Raw genomic sequence first — 17,596 nt, forward strand, 5'->3', positions numbered from 1 at the left:
CTCACTGGGAACTTAATAATGGCAGCAGACTTCCAGTCAAATATGGAGGGATATCTAGGCTACTGGGATTTTATTATTAGAACTGCTCTTTTGTTTTATTTTAACATTTTCATTTATTCTGGTTACGGGATCCCTGATGAATTACACTGGACAATGTGTCAGGGCAAGGTTTGGGATGGGAAAGAATGAATTCACAGCCTTGAATGTAGAGTGGCCTGGAGATTGATACAGTAACCCATTGTTGACTATGACCCATTTCAGTTTCTTTGGATACAAAATTTACATTGCTAGGTTGGGCACGGTGGCTCTCGCCTATAATTCCAGCACTTTGGGAGGCCAAGGTGGGCGGATCACCTGATGTCAGGAGTTTGAGACCAGCCTGATCAACATGGTGAAACCCTGTCTCTACTAAAAATACAAAATTAGCTGAGCATGGTGGCACATGCCTATAATCCCAGCTACTCCGGAGGCTGAGGCAGGAGAATAGCTTGAACCTGGGAGGCAGAGGTTGCAGTGAGCCAAGATTGTGCCATTGCACTCCATCCAGCCTGGGCAACAAAGAGCGAAACTCCACCTCAAAAAAAAAAAATTTTTTTTTTCATTGCTTATTAGTGGTCCTAGAAGGATACACAATGAAGCAGTGGTGTGCTCATGAAGATAAGAGAAAGAATGTTCTTAAAGACTAAATATCCCCCCAGGGGCATAGCCACGCCCATTATTACAAGTTTACTGGATGAGACCAGTAGTTCCAGAAAGTAAAACATGGCAGAACACTAGACAGAGAAACTTCTGGTCTGATGTTTCCTTAGAGGTGGAGGTAGAGTGACCTGCTGGGCCACTCTCTAACCTTTCCCACTTCCTAAAGGAAGGTGAAGTGGTAGACTAATCATTAATCTAGGGAAGAAAACTTGTGAACAAACTGCTTGCAAAGAAACAGTTGTTTCCCTCTCCTTCTCCAAGCTCCAAGATTCAAAATCTGATATTGCATTTTTTAAATAAAAATATTCAGAATTCTGGGACTAAATTTTTTTGTGGACTTCACAATTGTGTTAAAAGTACATTGTAACTCCCAAAATATTGAATTAGGGTTGCAAACAGATCTCCGTTTATTTTACCAGGATAATCACCTTCATTTCATTTGTTTGGTATTGAACGTTTGCTCAGTGGAATTATATATTCATTTTATATCATTTGGGCCGGTCAGCTTTGGGTATTTGTTTCCGAGGTTGTTAGGTTGTTAGGAAGTTATTAAAGACTTTTTATTTTCATTTTCACCTTGTTTTAAGCAAAAATGTACAATCCTTCATTTGTAAACATCGCTTTTCTTATTGTTCTTTGAGCTGATTTTCCAAAGGTTGTGACTGATCCAGTCTCCTTTCATACCCAGCTGCCTTATGCCACAAATGAGTCTGTGGGATGGTGGGTGAGAGGTATGGGACTGGCTGCAGTCCAGGAAACTCTACAAAATTAAATGGGTTGTTTTTCAGGAAGCAGACCAAAGGCAATCCAGAGTATAAGGCCCACAGCTGAATTTTAGAACTCTCCAAGGCCTTCTTTTCACCTGATGTCACAGTGCCATTCTGACGTGCCTGTGCAATTGAGGGTGGATGTTAATGACAGTCAAGTCTCAGAAACAGCACGCCACTGTGGAAGTGGAACCAACAACTACTTTGGAACAGGACCAATGTCAGTACAAATCTCATGTCCTGCAGTGGTTAGAGACACCCTTAGGGATGACGTGCGAGACTTTGGACCTACCTCCTGGGAACTGCAGTTTTCTCAGCTGTAAAATAGAAATGCTGGCAGTAATCAACTTTACACGAGTGCTATGAGGATTAAATGAGATGATGCCTGTGAAGGGTTTAGCACAGTGCTTGTTGCCTAGGAAATACTGATAAATGTTATCTGGAAAAACATTAAATCGAAGCTATGGCAAATATTAATTACATAATAACAAACATCTACATAATGAGAGTAGTTACTCTAAATGGTCATCATAAGGAGAAGAATAGTGAGTATACAGTGAAGAGTGTGGAGTCTGACTCACAGTGGTGATCCATGACGACGACTCTGATGCCGCGCTTATGTGGACTCCTAAGCTACACTGACATTCTGATTTAGTAAACTGCTTGTATGAAATAAGAGTGAGCAAATCAGGATTGAAGAAATTAATGATGAATGAATGAGTGGATGCTGTTGTGGGGGATCATGCCACTTGGTAGAGTAGAAATTAGGATCCCAGCCACATGATGAAACAAAACAGCAAGGTCGCCTTTCATATCATCTGTTTTTCTAAAAAAATTTCCCCAACTATATTAGAAAGAAGATGAGTGGGACTAGATCAAGGTTTAGTTGCCCTAGAGCCCCCAGCCACCTCCTGTTTTTGTCAGTTTACTGGAACACCACTTGACCCATTTGTTTAAATACTGTGACTGCTGCTTTCTGCTGGAGAGGCCCAGGTGAGCAGCTGGATCAGAGACCACACGCCCATGAAGTCCACAATACATACTATTTGGTCCTTTATACAAAAAGTGTGCAGATCCTTGAAGCAGAATATGGGAAAACTTATGATCTATAATGCACTGAGCAGCATAACAAATTCTCAGTAAAGATATAATTTATTATGTTTAAGCTAAAGCGACTTCTGGAAGTGTTAAGCTTCTCTCTCATCTTTTACATTTCATTGAAAAGTTACAGGTCCTCTCTCCTCTCAAACTTCATTAAACCTTAAACAAGCAGCCAACACTCAAGAACAGTTTCAGCTTTAAGAAAATGGTTAGATGTGGCAAAATTACCTCGGAGAAAGTTTATCCTTTGCCAATTCAAGCTGTTGAGAATATTTAATATCTCCTGACCTTATTAATTCACACTTCTCTAAAGGATGCATTGACAGTAGTTGGCATCTCTAACATGTAACAAGGCAGAATTTTAAAAGACTCCAGCACAGGCTGTTCTCTGGCGAGGGTGCCTCATTGGGTAGCCACTGTCCGTTAGCTTTAATCCAATAGATGGAAGTGTGTCTTCTTTCATCCCTCTCTCCGAACACCCAATTTAACATCATGGATGTGTCCTTTCACAGCGAGGCTTTTCAGCAACAACTGTGTCATTTAGGCAAGCTAAATGGTTTGGGCTATTTCTGAGAGGGATTTCATCCAGTAACAATCTAAAAACACAGCTCACGGTCCCTCACCATGCCAAGCATAATAGCCAACCCTCTGGTGCTTTCATTGACAAGTCCTTCTGTCTTTTCCAAATAAGTTCTCCTCATTAAATAGTAAACTTCTCCATTTAGTTACCCTACTCTTCCCTGCCAACCATAAATAATCCCTTAAATGAATGATGGATGTGACACATGCAAGCTTGCCACCCCGGGTCTGGAGTTAAGACTCTAATGTTTGTTCCTCATAAGCTGGGATTAAGATGGAGAGGAGTGACACCTTGAGAGAGAGCCATAGGACCACAATTCTGGCACAGCCCTTGATGACCACTGGAAACAAAGACGTATGAATGAGAATGCCACAAGCATACAGGGTGATAAAGGCAGCTTTGGGAAAGGTGGCTGAGACCATATAAAACATCTCCTGTAGGGACTTTTCAAAGCTGTCCTTTTTTCTTTTCTTTTCTCTCTCTCTCTCTCTCTCTTTTTTTTTTTTTTTCCAGCATGGCCTCCTATTACCCTTTCTCTCAATTCTACAATTTTGAAAAAAAAAAACATGGTTTTATATTATTCAACACATTAAATTAACTTATACATATTGGGGAGAGATGAAAATAATAATTCCTATGTATAGGCATGGCTGTGGAAGGGTTTTATTATTTCCCATCACTTGTGAGTTCTGTATTTGAAAGGATGGTAGCTTGTCTCAAATTGGTGCTATACATGGATGCTCCCCATTGAATATATCTGGGTTGGGTTTAAGTGCTTTGATGAATAGAATACAGGGAGAGTGCTGCTGTGCCAAGTCCAGGCCCAGCTTTTAAGAAGGCTGCAAGCTTCTTTCCTTCTCCATGGAAACTTGACCCAGTGGGTAAGAAGTCTGGGCTATTCTGCTAGAGAGAGAGTCACCTGGAGGAACAGAGGCACCAGGCATAGGATTGAAGAGACCACAGTTTGGCTCGCCCCAGCCCAGCTAGGACTTAGCTAACACCCACCTCTTCAGCCATATGGCTGCAACTGGAGAAGAGACCCCAAGCAAGCATTGCCCACTAATCCCGGTTAGCTCACAGCATGGAGAGAAAATATAAATTGCTGTTTTATGCCACTGAGTTTGGGGATGGTCCAACACACAATAACAGATAATTCAGCCAGAAGTTGATGCATTTCCAACCCTTTGTTACATGTTTTGCAGCGCATCCCTATGAGGAGGGCACTTCTCCACGCTATCTATGTTGGTCTTGGCCAAGCGACTGATTTTAACCAATGGGATACTTGGGAATGACACAGGCCACACTTCAGTAGCCTCTGTAACACTCATTCAGCCTTTTTTTTGGTCCTCTCTATGACTCAGGAAGAGTATATCCTAGATCTGGGCTAGTCTTTAAAGCTGAATCCCATTAAAAACAAAAACAAGAACAACAACAACAACAAAGATTGGAGCTGGTTTGAGCTTAGGCATGCTACTTCTAAACCACACTCAAATGCAATGCAAGAGAGAAATAAACATTTGCTGTTGCAAGCCACTGATTTAGGATTTTTTTGTTCTACAGAACATACTGGTGGAAGCTGACTTTTACAGTGCCATCAGTAGAAGGTCTCCTAAACTGAAGAATGAGACTGACATTAGAGAACATTATTGAGATCTACTGAAGAGTAGATCAGATTTTTTCCTTCAGTTGCACAGAATTTGGATGCAGAGGCAGGAAGGGTGACCAGCTTCTTGCTGGAGGCCAGGCAAACCCGTCTTATGGTCTAAGGCAGAGATAAGCAAATTTTTCCTGTGAAGGGCCAGAGAGTAAATATTTTAGGCTTTGCATGCTAAGAGGCAAAACTGCGGATATTATATAGGTACTTATATAACCGTTTAAATGTAACCATTTAAAAATGTAAAAAATATTCTTAGCTCTCAGGCCACATGAAGCAGATGGCAGGCCAGATTTGTCTCTTGGGCTGTCATTTTCTAACCTCTGGTCTAGTGGTTTAAATGAACACATACATGGATATTTCCAGCACGCTCTAATAGGCATGTGATAATTATATTATACAACACATTTTGAACCTTAAAGACACCAACTTATCTGGGATTTTATAAAATGTCTTCCAAAGGAGAGGATACCTGAGTGAACCTTGAAGAGCAATAAAGGAAACAAGGTAGAAAAGATGACGGGATTGACATGTACAATGCCTCAAAATCTTTGAAACCATATGGTATGTTCTGGTAAGGCATGTTTCCTTCCATCAGCACAACAACTATCAAGTAACATAAACTTAGCTCCAAAACTTCCAAATGCAACATATATAGCTTTGCTGCCTATTGACACCAAATGAACACACAAACGTGGCTGTTTTACTTTGGGTGGGCTGCTATAACAACGTACTATAGATTGAGCAGCTTAAACAACAGAAATCGATTTCTCACAGTTCTGGAGGCTGAGAAGGCCAAGGCCAAGGTGCCAGCCACATTCTTGTGCCGGCCACATTCTCATGCCCTCATTCAACCTTAATTACCTTCTTAGAGGTTCCACCTCCAAATAAAGGCACATATGAATTTAGAGGAGGACACAGTAAGTCCACAGCTGTAGGCAATCCAATTATGTACCATAATTTGCACATAATAATTTTCCTGCTGCTTCTTTTGTTGTTCCTCCTGTCTCCAAACTTGTGAAGTCTCTGGCCATTGGAGACAGAGTCCTTAAGTCTTTATCATTCCACTCTGAAGTTGTATTACACAAGGAATATACAGAAAAAAAATTGACAAGCATACTTTTCTACATTTAATCAAAATAGTACCCTCTCAACTAAAGCAATCCTCCAGTTTCAATTAGAAAGACTTGGAATGATGGACAGTTATTAAAGCCAAGATACCATGATGCAAATTTACAACCTCATGTCCACCTACAAAGTCCAAGAAATGTCCATTATCCACATTTATTGTCATGTCAGATTTCAGAAACAATACATCCTGTTCAAATCAGTGATTGCTTACTTCCCAACTGCAAAACTGGACATTTTTTTTTGTTCAAGATTTTTGTGGTAATCATATTCTTTCTTGTATACTTAATGAAGTCATTTGCTTTGATAGATTTTGATTCTCTGGCAGTTCAGACTAGGTGATATAAATAGAAAATAAATATTTTGCATAGGGGTAGTACATTCTGTTACCTGAAATTTTGGTAACCAAACAACCAAAAATTTATATTAAATTACAACTCTAGGCTTTGTTTTTTATAACGATGTTTCCATTGCCTGGGGGCATTTCAAAGAGTGGATGAGCTTCTTGAATACTCAAGGAATATTAAAGTATGCTATTTCTTGATGTAACAGTATGCTGATTGTATCTTACTTAAATTCTTCAGTTTCTACAGGAACTATAATCTATGAATCAATATTTTTTGTAATATTATTTCAGACTGGCATCCTAAATGTAAGAGAGATATGGGCAAATTTCCTTTAAAATAAATTCGTAATTCCATTTCCACTGATAAGTCATTACAGATAAAAATAAGAAAAAGAAATCACATCTTATTTTAAACAAGGGAATGCTAAAAGAAATGCAAAGAATTCCCTAAAAGTATCATTTCCCATCCTCAGTATTCCTTTTTACTCACTGTACTTTTTACAGTATGCCTATGATCTCTGTTATGCAGAAATATTACCTTAAAATGAATGACCATTTAATCTCCAATGCCAAGTTCATTTTGAAAAAATTTGCTAAACACCAACAAGGCACAAGCATTGTGAATGAATACGATACGATCCTCGTTTAGAAGAAGTTATAGTCTATTGTAAACATATAAAAATTACACTTAATTTTTAAGTATTAATTGCATTTACTATTTTAGCAAAAGAGTAATCCTAATAGAGCGTATATAAAACTGACTTGGAAGTATACAAAAGCAAAGGTAAAAATAATTTTCTAATTTTATGATATATGATCTCTCTCTCTCTCTCTTTCACTCCCTCCCTTTTTCCATCCCTCCCTCCCTCTCTCTCTCTCTCTCTCTCTTTCCACTCTCTTCTGGGGAAATAGAGCAATTTGGATAACTGTTGGAATAATGGTTAGAAATATTCATGTAGCTGACAAAGGTTACGCTGGACAATCACTAAGGGTTCCTGTAATGCAGAGAATCTTTGATGTCACAGATCTAAGGAACTCTAACAACACGAAGAAACAGAGAACAATACACTAAATGCACTTTTCTAATATTGGCTGAGTGAGATAAATCCCATTTCACATCCTGCACACGTGCACCTCATTTTGTTGTGCTTTGCTTTACTGTGTTTTGCAGAGATTGCATTTTTCACAAATTGAAGGTTTGTGGCAACCCGACAGCAAGCAGGTTTAATAAGCATAGTTCTTCCAACACGTTCACACTTCACTTCTCTGTTTTGCACTTGGGTAATCCTTGTCATGTTTTAAAACTTTTCATTAAAATTATGTCTGTTATGGTGACCTGTGGTCAGCAATCATTGCTGTTACTATTGTAATTGTTTTGGGGTGCCACAAACCACACCGATATAAGAAAACAAACTTAATCAATAAGTGTCACGTGTGTTCTCACTGTTCCAACTACCAAGTGGTCCCCCACCTCTCTCTCCCTCTTCTTGGGCCTCCCAATTCACTGAAACACAGAATTATTAAAATTAGGCTAATTAATAAACTTGCAATGGTCACGAAGTGTTTACATAAAAGGAAGAGTTGCACATCTCTCACGATTAATCAAAAGCTAGAAATGATTAAGCTTAGTAGGGAAAGCATGTTGAAAGTCAAGACAGGCCAAAAGCTACATCTCTTGCACCAAACAGCCAAGCTGTGAATGCAAAAGACATGTTATTGAAGGAAACTCAAAGTGCTATTCTTGTGGGCACATGAATGATAAGAAGGCAAAACTGCCTTATTGCTGATATGGAGAAAGTCTGAGTGGTCTGGACAGAAGATAAGACCAGCTGCAATATTCCCTTAAGCCAAAGCCTAATCCAGAGAAAGGCCCTAACTCTTCAATTTTATGAAGGCTGAGAGAGGTGAGGAAACTGCAGGAAAAATGCTGGAAGGTAACAGAGGTTGATGCATGAGGTTTGAGGAAAGAAATTGTCTCTGTAACATGAAGGGGTGAGGAGAAACAGCACATGTTGATGTAAAGCTGCAGCAAGTTATCTAGAACAGTTAGCTAAAATAATTGATAGAGGTGGCTACAGCAAACAACAGATTTTCAGTGTAGGTGAAATAGCCTTCTATTGGACGAAGATGCCATCTAGGAATTTCAGAGTTAGAGAGGGGACAATACCTGGCTTCAAAGCTTCGAAGGCCAGGCTGACTCTATAGGGGCTAATACAGCTGGCAATTTTAAGTTGAAGCCAGTTATCATTTGTAATTCCAAAAATCCTAGAGCCTTCAAGAATTATGCTAAGACTACTCTCCCTTTGCTATGTAAATAGAGTAACAAAGCATGGATGACAGCACATCCATTTTTAAAATCAATTTTACTTCAAGTTCTGGGATACATGTGCAGAACATGCAGGTTTGTTACATACGTATACATGTGCCATGGTGGTTTGCTGCACCTATCAACCCATCATCTAGGTTTTAAGCCCCACATGCATTAGGTATTTGCCCTAATGCTCTTCCTCCCCTTGTCCCCCAGTCCTGGATAGGCCCCAGTGTGTGATGCTCCCCTCCTTGCGTCCATGTGATCTCACTGTTAAACTCCCACTTATAAGTGAGGACATGTAGTGTTTGGTTTCTGCTCCTGTGTTAGTTTGCTGAAAATGATGGGTTCCAGCTTCATCCATGTCCACACAAAGGACATGAACTCATTCTTTTTACGGCTGCATAGTATTCCACGGTGTATATGTGCCACAATTCCGTTATCCAGTCTATCATTGATGGGCATTTGGGTTGGTTCCAAGTCTTTGCTATTGTAAATAGTGCCGAAATAAACATACGTGTGCATGTGTCTTTATAGTAGAATGATTTATAATCCTTTGAGTATATACCCAGTGATGGGATTGCTGGGTCAAATGGTATTTCTGGTTCTAGATCCTTGAGGAATTGCCACACTGTCTTCCATAATGGTTGAACTAATTTACACTGCCATCAACAGTGTAAAAGCATTCCTATTTCTCCGCATCCTCGCCAGCATCTGTTGTTTCCTGACTTTTTAATGATCACCTTTCTAACTGGTGTGAGATGGTATCTCATTGTGGTTTTGACTCAAGATGGATTAAAGACTTAAATGTAAAAGCTAAAACCATAAAAACCCTAGAAGAAAACCTAGGCAATACCATTTAGGACACAGGCATGGGCAAAGACTTCATGACTAAACACCAAAAGTAATTGCAACAAAAGCCAAAATTGATAGATGGGATCTAATTAAACTAAAGAGCTTCTGCAGAGCAAAAGAAGCTATCATCAGAGTGAACAGGCAACCTACAGAATGGGACAACATTTTTGCAATACATCCATTTCACAAAGGTCTAATATCCAGAATATACAAGGAATTTAAACAAATTTACAAGAAAACAAACAACCCCATCAAAAAGTGGGTGAATGATATGAACAGATACTTCTCAAAAGAAGGCATTTATGTGGCCAACAAACATATGAAAAAAAGCACATCAATTTACAACATGGTGTACTAAATATTTGAAGTTCACTGTTGAGAACTACTGCTCAGAAAAAAAAATTCTTGCAAAACACTGCTACTTATTGACAATTCACCTGGTCACCCAAAAACTACTGAAGGAATTGAATATTGTTTTCATGCCTGCTAACATAGTATCCATTCAGCAGCCCATGGATCAAGGAGGAATTATTAAGAAATAGATTCTCTAAGAATATAGCTGCCATAGATAGTGATTTTTCTGATTTATTTGGGCAAAGTAAACTGGAAACCTTCTGGAAAGTATTCCCCTTTCTAAATGCTCCTAAGAATATTTGTGATTTATGCTACCATAAATATCAACATTAATGGGATTTGGAAGCAGTTGATTCCCACCCTCATGGATGACTTTGAGAGGTTCAATACGCCAGTGGAGAAAGCAACTGCAGATGTGGTGGAAACAACAACAGAGCCAAAATTAGAAGTGGAGCCTGGAGATGTGACTGAACTGCTGCAACCTCATGATCAAATATTAATGGATGAGGAGTTGCTGCTTATGGATGAGCAAAGAAAGTGTTTTCTGGAGATGGAATCTACTACTGGTGAAGATGCTGTGAACATTGTTGAAATGACAACAAAGGATTTAGAAATTCCATAAACTTAGTTGGTAAAGCAGTGGTAAGATTTCAGAAGATTGACTCGAATCTTGAAAGAGGTTCTACTCTGGGTAAAATGCTGCTGCAGCATTGCATGCTACAGAGACATTTTTCACGAAAGGGAGTCAATGGATGTAGCAAACTTGATTGTTTCATTTTAAGAGATTACTACAGCCACCCTAGCCTTTAGCAACCACCACCCTGATGGGTCAGCAGTCATCAACATCAAGGCAAAACCCTCCACCAGCAAAAAGATTATGGCTTGCGAAAGACTCAGGTCATTGTTAGCATTAGTTAGGAAAAATATTTTAAAATTATGGTATCATATGGTGTTTTAGATGTAATGCTATTGCACACAACAGACTATAGGATAGTGCAAAAATAACTTTTATATGCAGTAGGAAACCAAAACCTTCATGTGATTTGCTTTATTATGATATTAGCTTTATTATGGAGGTCCCTAACTGAACCTACAACGTCTCCAAGGTCAGGCTGGATAGTGCTTCTCAAACTTCAACTGCATACCAGTCACTGAGGAATTGTGATGAATTTGCAGATTTTGATTGAGTGAACCTGGGGTGAGGCTGGAGATTATACATTCCTCACAAGTTTGCTTTGATCACCAAGGCACTGGTGCCCTTTCAACATTTGGCTCAGGGGAAGCAAAACAAAACAAAAACATTGTCCCCAGATGACTAGAGATTCCATGCCAGGGGTTCTCAAAGTGAGGTCCACATGGCAACAACGTTAACATCAGCTGGAAACTTTTAAAAAATGAAAACTCACAGGCCTCTGCCAGATGTACTGCATCTGAACTTGGGGGAGCCCAGGAAACCATAGTTTAAGAAGCCTCCAGGTGATTCTGATGTGCACTGATGTCAGAGAACTGCTGTTCTGAGTAACACTAAAGAGGGAGTTACTACAGTTAAACAAATCATAATGTCTCCAGGCTTGTCACCCTCTGAGGACACCGCAGATCACTTCCTGAGACCTCAGCCTAGGACGGACACTCTCCATTCTATTTCATATTGAATCATCTCTGGAGCTACAAACCAGGGGAAGCCCAGTCCCTACTCCCTGTTGATTCGGATTCAGAAAGTTTGGGATAAATTTGGGGACTCTATTGTTTTAAACTTACACAACAACAGTTTTTAAAACTCAAACCAAAGACCATCTATACTTAAGGTGGGAGGGCTGACCTTTAATACACACACTACAAAATGTAAGAAATATCAGCTCTTAACAGGCTTGGCATCTCTGAAGACTATGAAGGGATTTCCACTGAGGGACCAGAAAGAGATGGGTCAAGAGCCGTCCCTTCCAAAGCCCCACAACAGTCAGTGATAGCTACCAAGACTCCTGTCTACAACAACCCCCAGAAGTGTTATATCCAGCTTTTCTTTTTTTCTATGTAAGCCCAACTTTGTAGTTATTCCTTATAAATTAAGAGACAACATGTCTGTTATCTCATTTACAAGCACCTTTTAAATTTTAAACACAAATATCTTGTCTATCTGAAATACATATTCTACAGTTTAAATACATCCATCCCCATGTGGTTCTGCTTATCTTCTATCTTCTAAAGATATTCTATCACCCCTTTAAAATGGAAGGCTCAAGCTGAACTCATATGTTGTTTATTTTCTTCTATGTGTCTTTATAAAATTTACCAACATGCACGATAAGTAAATGTGGCTTCTTTCTTCTGGAAAATGTTATAAAAATTAAACACAGAATTTTAGTCATCGTTTAAATATTATTCCCTTTGTTCTGAATTAAATATTTCAAATGTAGTGATTTAAGTTTGTTGGCTTGCTTGTTTTGTTTTTGTTTCACAGCTTCCTCAAAATAGTGGCTCGCATCGAACTAGTTAACAAAAGTCTTAAAATCTCTCTTTTTTGGATGAATGGTTTATCAAACAGACTTTTTCATATTGTAGTTGTACCGTTAATTTTTAAACATAAATGCAAGATTTCACACTTGCAATACTTACATTAGTTTACATCAGTATTATTTTAAGATCTCATTTTATTTTATATAGAATTACCAAATGTCTTCTGATTTCCTTTTTGCCCACCCCGTTTTATTTTTTAAATGTTTAAAAACAGATAGTCTCATTATTTTCACCAGGATTGTAATATCTTTCAAATATCTTTGAAAGCCATCTCTGATCCCGAATTACCTCCTTACTATGCGTCTGTAACACTTTGTAATATTCCAACCCTTTGTAGCATTACAAGCACTGAATGGCCATTATTTGCATACACATTTACCTGCCTAAACTGGGACATGCATCAAGCTAGAGTGTATAGCACAACAATGTACCTAAAGATGAGGCCTGGAATAGTGCTTAGTAGCATATATCTGTAAATTAAGTTACTATCCATCAACCAATTTATTTAAAATGGATTCTTCAGTGAGGATTTTAATTTACTTAAAATCAGACTAAAGTTTCTGATCAAATAAAATACATATGAACAAATATGTAGCCTGAGGGGATGATACTGCTTTTGGGTGAGTTTAGGTTCGTCTTGCAAATGGCTGGGATAAGGCTACCATCAGAGAAGGGCTAATACAGACATGAAGACGAGGCCACATGACAAGAGTTTATCCTAGGAATGAGTGCACTGTTTTGTGCACAGTGTGTTTTTCAGCTGAATTTATTAAAGAAAATAGAGGTCAACAGACTTCTGTTCTAAAGGGGCAGATAACAAACATTTTACAAATATTTTACACCATGGGACACTGTCTATCTCCACTGCAGTGCAAAAGTGGTTACAGACAATATGCAAAGAAATGATTGTGGCCATGTTCCAAGAAAACTTTATTTACAAAAACAGGTGGTAGGCTGGATTTGGCCCACGAGTGTAGTTTGCCAACCACTGATCTCAATAATATTTGTTCATATATAAAAGGGGAAATAATCACATATATATTCTCCTTTTAAGTAATAAATAGGGAGTATCATATGCAATCATTTTATAAAAATTTACTTCAAGGAAAGCCACACTTTGAAAGCTTTGAAAGCCACACATGAGAATGGTTTCCAAGACGCTGTCCTCAGTACAGTGTAATTATTTTTTATGTGAGCTTTGTCAGTGTCTTTCATTGTTTCCCAGAATATTTTGTTTATTGGAGATAAGAAAATGTAAACAACAAAAGCAATGCCAAAAAAGACAACAGAAGATACTTGCTGCAATAGTGTCAGTGTCAGTATACTTCACTGAACAGCAGCTAAAACGATGATTTTAAGAGCAGAAGAATTTACCTTGACAGGAAATCCGAGAAGGAAAGGCGAACAGGGTATCCATATCGGAAGATCTTCACCATCTCCAGGACCCCAATATATTGCAGCTGAGCAGACACGTAAAAATTATCGAAAGTATCTGGCAGCTTTGAATTATTGGGCCTGATGCAATGAATGAAGTGTGGAGTGCACTTCTGAAGTTTTCCAATAATATCCGTTAGGGATTTCTAAGGAGAGAAGTAAAACCCAACTGATTCTCCAAAGGAGACACTAGCTAAAAATATGAAGCAGTTTTTAAATAAAAAGTCTTTACATCTTTAAATCTTATCATGCATTTACTGTGTGTGTGTATGTGTGTGTGTATGTTTACTTTTTCTGAAGATATTTTGTTGCCAAAAATGGAAAAAAAAAAGTACATAAAGCCTCTTTAGTTGCTATAAACATACATTAAGTTTTTGAAATCTGAAAATGTCACTAACCCTGAGTTGTGATGCTATGGTGACTGGATCTCCTCGCTCCAATCTTTGAAGAAATGTAGAAGTTCCTTTCTTTTTTAATAACTGTAATAAAAAGAAAGAAAAGAAGGAAAGGAGGGAGGAAAAGAAAAGAAAGGAAAGGAGAGGAGAGGGAAGAGGAGGGGAAGGGAGGGGAGGGAAAGGGAAGGGAGGGGAGGAGAAGGAGAGGGGAAGGGAAGGAAGGGGAGGGGAGAAGAAGGAAAGGGAGGGAGGGGGAGGGAAGGAAGAAGGAGAAAAGTGAGGGAGGGAGGGGAGGGAAGGGAAGGAAGGAAAGTGAGAAAGGAAAAATCAGAGAGAAAGAAGGAAGAAGAAAAGACAGAGGACGAAAGGAAGGAAAGAAGAAAGAATGAAGAGTAAGAAAAAGTGAGCAAATTTATTTTACTAAATTTCAGTTCAGAAGAGCAAAAAATTAAGTCTCACATCCATGTACATTCACTTACAGGCAAATGTGGATTTAAAACAGTTTATAAAAACCAGTGCCAAGTGATTTTCGTAATGGTGTGTATAAGTTGAGGAAATGGGCAACTACTTGTAAAATCACAACTGTTACTGCCAACCTTTCACGTATAGGGCTGTTGTGTAAATCAGATCTATCAACATCCTGCACCCATTTTAGTGTGACAATAAACATAGATCCTGATTTGCTTGGTGGTACAATAAACTCACTACCATATCCTGGTTATGCTACTAACTGTTCATATTTATCATGAAATTTAGTTTACTCTGGGGCAAAATGATGCTATTTTATGTTACAAAAATTTTATATTTCAATTATCATTGGTCTGTTCCCTTAAATTTAAGTACACTCAGGAATTGAATGAATGAATAGTCTGATGCTTTCTTACCATGTTTTTCTTCCCTTTCCTCCTCTACCTCATTTTATAACTACTAAAAAAGGTTACTAAATTACCTATCTGTAAAAAATGCTAATAGACTCTATTTTTTTCAAATAAGTAAATATGTACAGCCCTGAAGAGAAAAAAAAAAAAATCCTATGTAGTGAAGATTACATGATGACAGAGACATAAAATCAGTGAAAATGAGCCCAAAACGAAATAAAGGGCAGAAATAAGGGGCAGAGGTAATTAATTAAATTCCACCCAGGGTTAAAAGGAACCTCAGCCACTAACCTACTATGATATTTCACAAAATTATATATTAGACTAATAGACTTATTGATCTAAAATCATTTTTCTTAAAAAAGGTCTTGATACAAGAAGAAATCTGAGATAACTTTCTTGTGGATTTAGTGCTTTTGCTATTATGACAATAGCTCATTTTCTTCTGTTAAGATCTACCATCAATCTGAAGTGATTCATTGGTACTGACGAGGGAATGTAAAATGAAGTGACTAGGCCAAGATCAACCTGTTCTCTACAAACACAATACAATGTGTCATACTCAGTTACAGAGTAGGGAAAATCCTATTTTCCTGACCACAGGGGTGGCTGTGCATGGATGAAGGGAGTCTGAAGGGAAGAAATAAGGAAAGTGAGAAATAGAACATTTAAGGAATAATCATAATAAATAGCTCTCTGTCCCTTGAAATGGAACACTCCAGTTCCCTTTCTGGGTGGAGGAACTACTGTGAATTACCCCCCTTCTGGTCCTGCAGGGAAAAGACTAATGGCCTCTAGGCCTCGTAATGTTTAATAATTGAGGTTAGATGTGTGTGGTAGTTTTTGCTCTTGACTTTTAGGATGATTGAGAAAAGAAGGGCCAGAAGGTTCAGGAAGACCTCCAGGTATAGAGATCTTTCTCATAAGGATAACCTTGTGTATGTGTTTTTTTTAACGTACAAAACGCCATTTCCTATGTGGCAGAGACTAATTCTCATGACCATTTAGTTCTAAACAACTATATCAAAGGATTTTTTATTCTAGAATCCACTGGCTGGAGACACACACTCACACACTCACTCACACTCATATTAACACACATTTCGGTGACTCTTCTAAAATAGAATTGAATTGAATTATGCTTTTATTTTAATTGGTAAGCTAAAATGTATTCCAGAAGCTACAACAATTGCATTTCTAAAATTGATTGTCCTGAACACCTTCCCAAATATATTCCTCATCTTTTATAGTTTTGGTAGACATAAGCAAAACACGCTGGAATACCATCTGGCACTGGATTCTTAAGAAACCTAAAACACTCCATACATGTTTCCTATCGGTTTGAAACAACTCTTCACTGAGTTTTTAGTTCTCTTTTGCCACATAGAATCTTGAGGTTGTATATACAACCAAACTTTTGTGAGACAAATACACATTACAAATTAGTATAATACAATAAAATTAAAACTCTACAAATATGCAGTAAAAACATCCTAGCACCTGAACAATACCCTATGTCTATAAAAGAAACAACAATTTATCATTTAGAGACCTCAATTATCTGAAGTGATTAATATCAACAGAATAAGATAGCTAAGTTTGCTCCCTCTAAGCCTACAGTATCTGAAGTTACCTTCTATTCATCAAAAAGGCAGTCAGAGATGAAACATAACTGGGATGTTGCACAGACAACCAATAAAATGACTCAGACTATACTTACTATTAAAATTGTCACCCTGCTGCACCTTCCTCTACTCTTCCTTCATTCTGATGGTTACACATCAGATAGACATTCTTTTCCTTAACATTTTCTATTAAAATATCTATTTCTTTGGTATTCAAAATTGTGCTTTTTTTTACAAAAAGAAGCAAATATACTTATCAAAATTAAAAATAACCCAACAATAATCACAAAAACTCCTACCTTACTAAGTTCTAGATAATTCTTGTTTTCTCCAATAATTGAAGAAGCTGTCATTTTCTTACTGAGCAGGGCAGACTTATGTCCTCGGAATTTAAAGGAAGGATAGGCAGATACGAGGGATCCTGTCTGTGACAATTTCGACTGGAACAAATGATTGATCACGACATTTTCACTAGCTAGGAAATAAATAAATGAATATCGTAAGTGGCACTAAAATTATTACTTAAGCATTGAACTTACTCCTCATACAAGAGCTTTAGCCACTGATACATTCTAGGTGCAAGATGTCGTTGCTTCAGCAGATTGAGGAGTCTACCTTTTCCTGTATCCTTATTTTATTTCCTCCACTATTTAACATCATTGACCAATTCTGACATTCACTACCCTTGACCAGGAATCCTGATCCCAACTGGGCCTTGCTCTCTGAGTGACGCTTCTGTCCTAGTTTTCAGAACCAAATCTTACCTGCTCAGACCTAAAGGGCTTTTGTGCACTTGTCAAATCATGAAGACTTATGGACTCTGTTAGAAATGCCCCATTCCAGGAAAATAATTATTCAGGAAAATGTTTCCCCAGGACCTAACTCACCTGTATCAGAGCCGTCTGTAAGTACCTGTGAGAGGACCTGCCTTACTTGGTGTGGCAGTTGCTAGGTGAAA

General features: G+C 38.2%; 1 protein-coding gene across 8 annotated transcripts in view; it reads right to left on the reverse strand.

Annotated features, from left to right (window-relative positions):
• The window catches only part of LOC105485316 (myosin XVI), a 703,391-nt gene that overhangs the window by 142,592 nt on the left and 543,203 nt on the right, over positions 1–17,596 (reverse strand). For all 8 annotated transcript variants that reach the window (XM_011747599.2, XM_071081051.1, XM_011747600.3 and 5 more), the window contains 3 exons: positions 16,938–17,113; positions 14,139–14,219; positions 13,681–13,886 (listed from right to left, as the gene is read on the reverse strand). In XM_011747599.2, coding sequence (XP_011745901.2) covers positions 13,681–13,886; positions 14,139–14,219; positions 16,938–17,113 — 463 coding nt within the window. The remainder of the gene's footprint in view (positions 1–13,680; positions 13,887–14,138; positions 14,220–16,937; positions 17,114–17,596) is intronic.

The sequence above is a fragment of the Macaca nemestrina genome, chromosome 16, assembly GCF_043159975.1.
Source record: "Macaca nemestrina isolate mMacNem1 chromosome 16, mMacNem.hap1, whole genome shotgun sequence".
Classification (NCBI taxonomy): domain Eukaryota; kingdom Metazoa; phylum Chordata; class Mammalia; order Primates; family Cercopithecidae; genus Macaca; species Macaca nemestrina.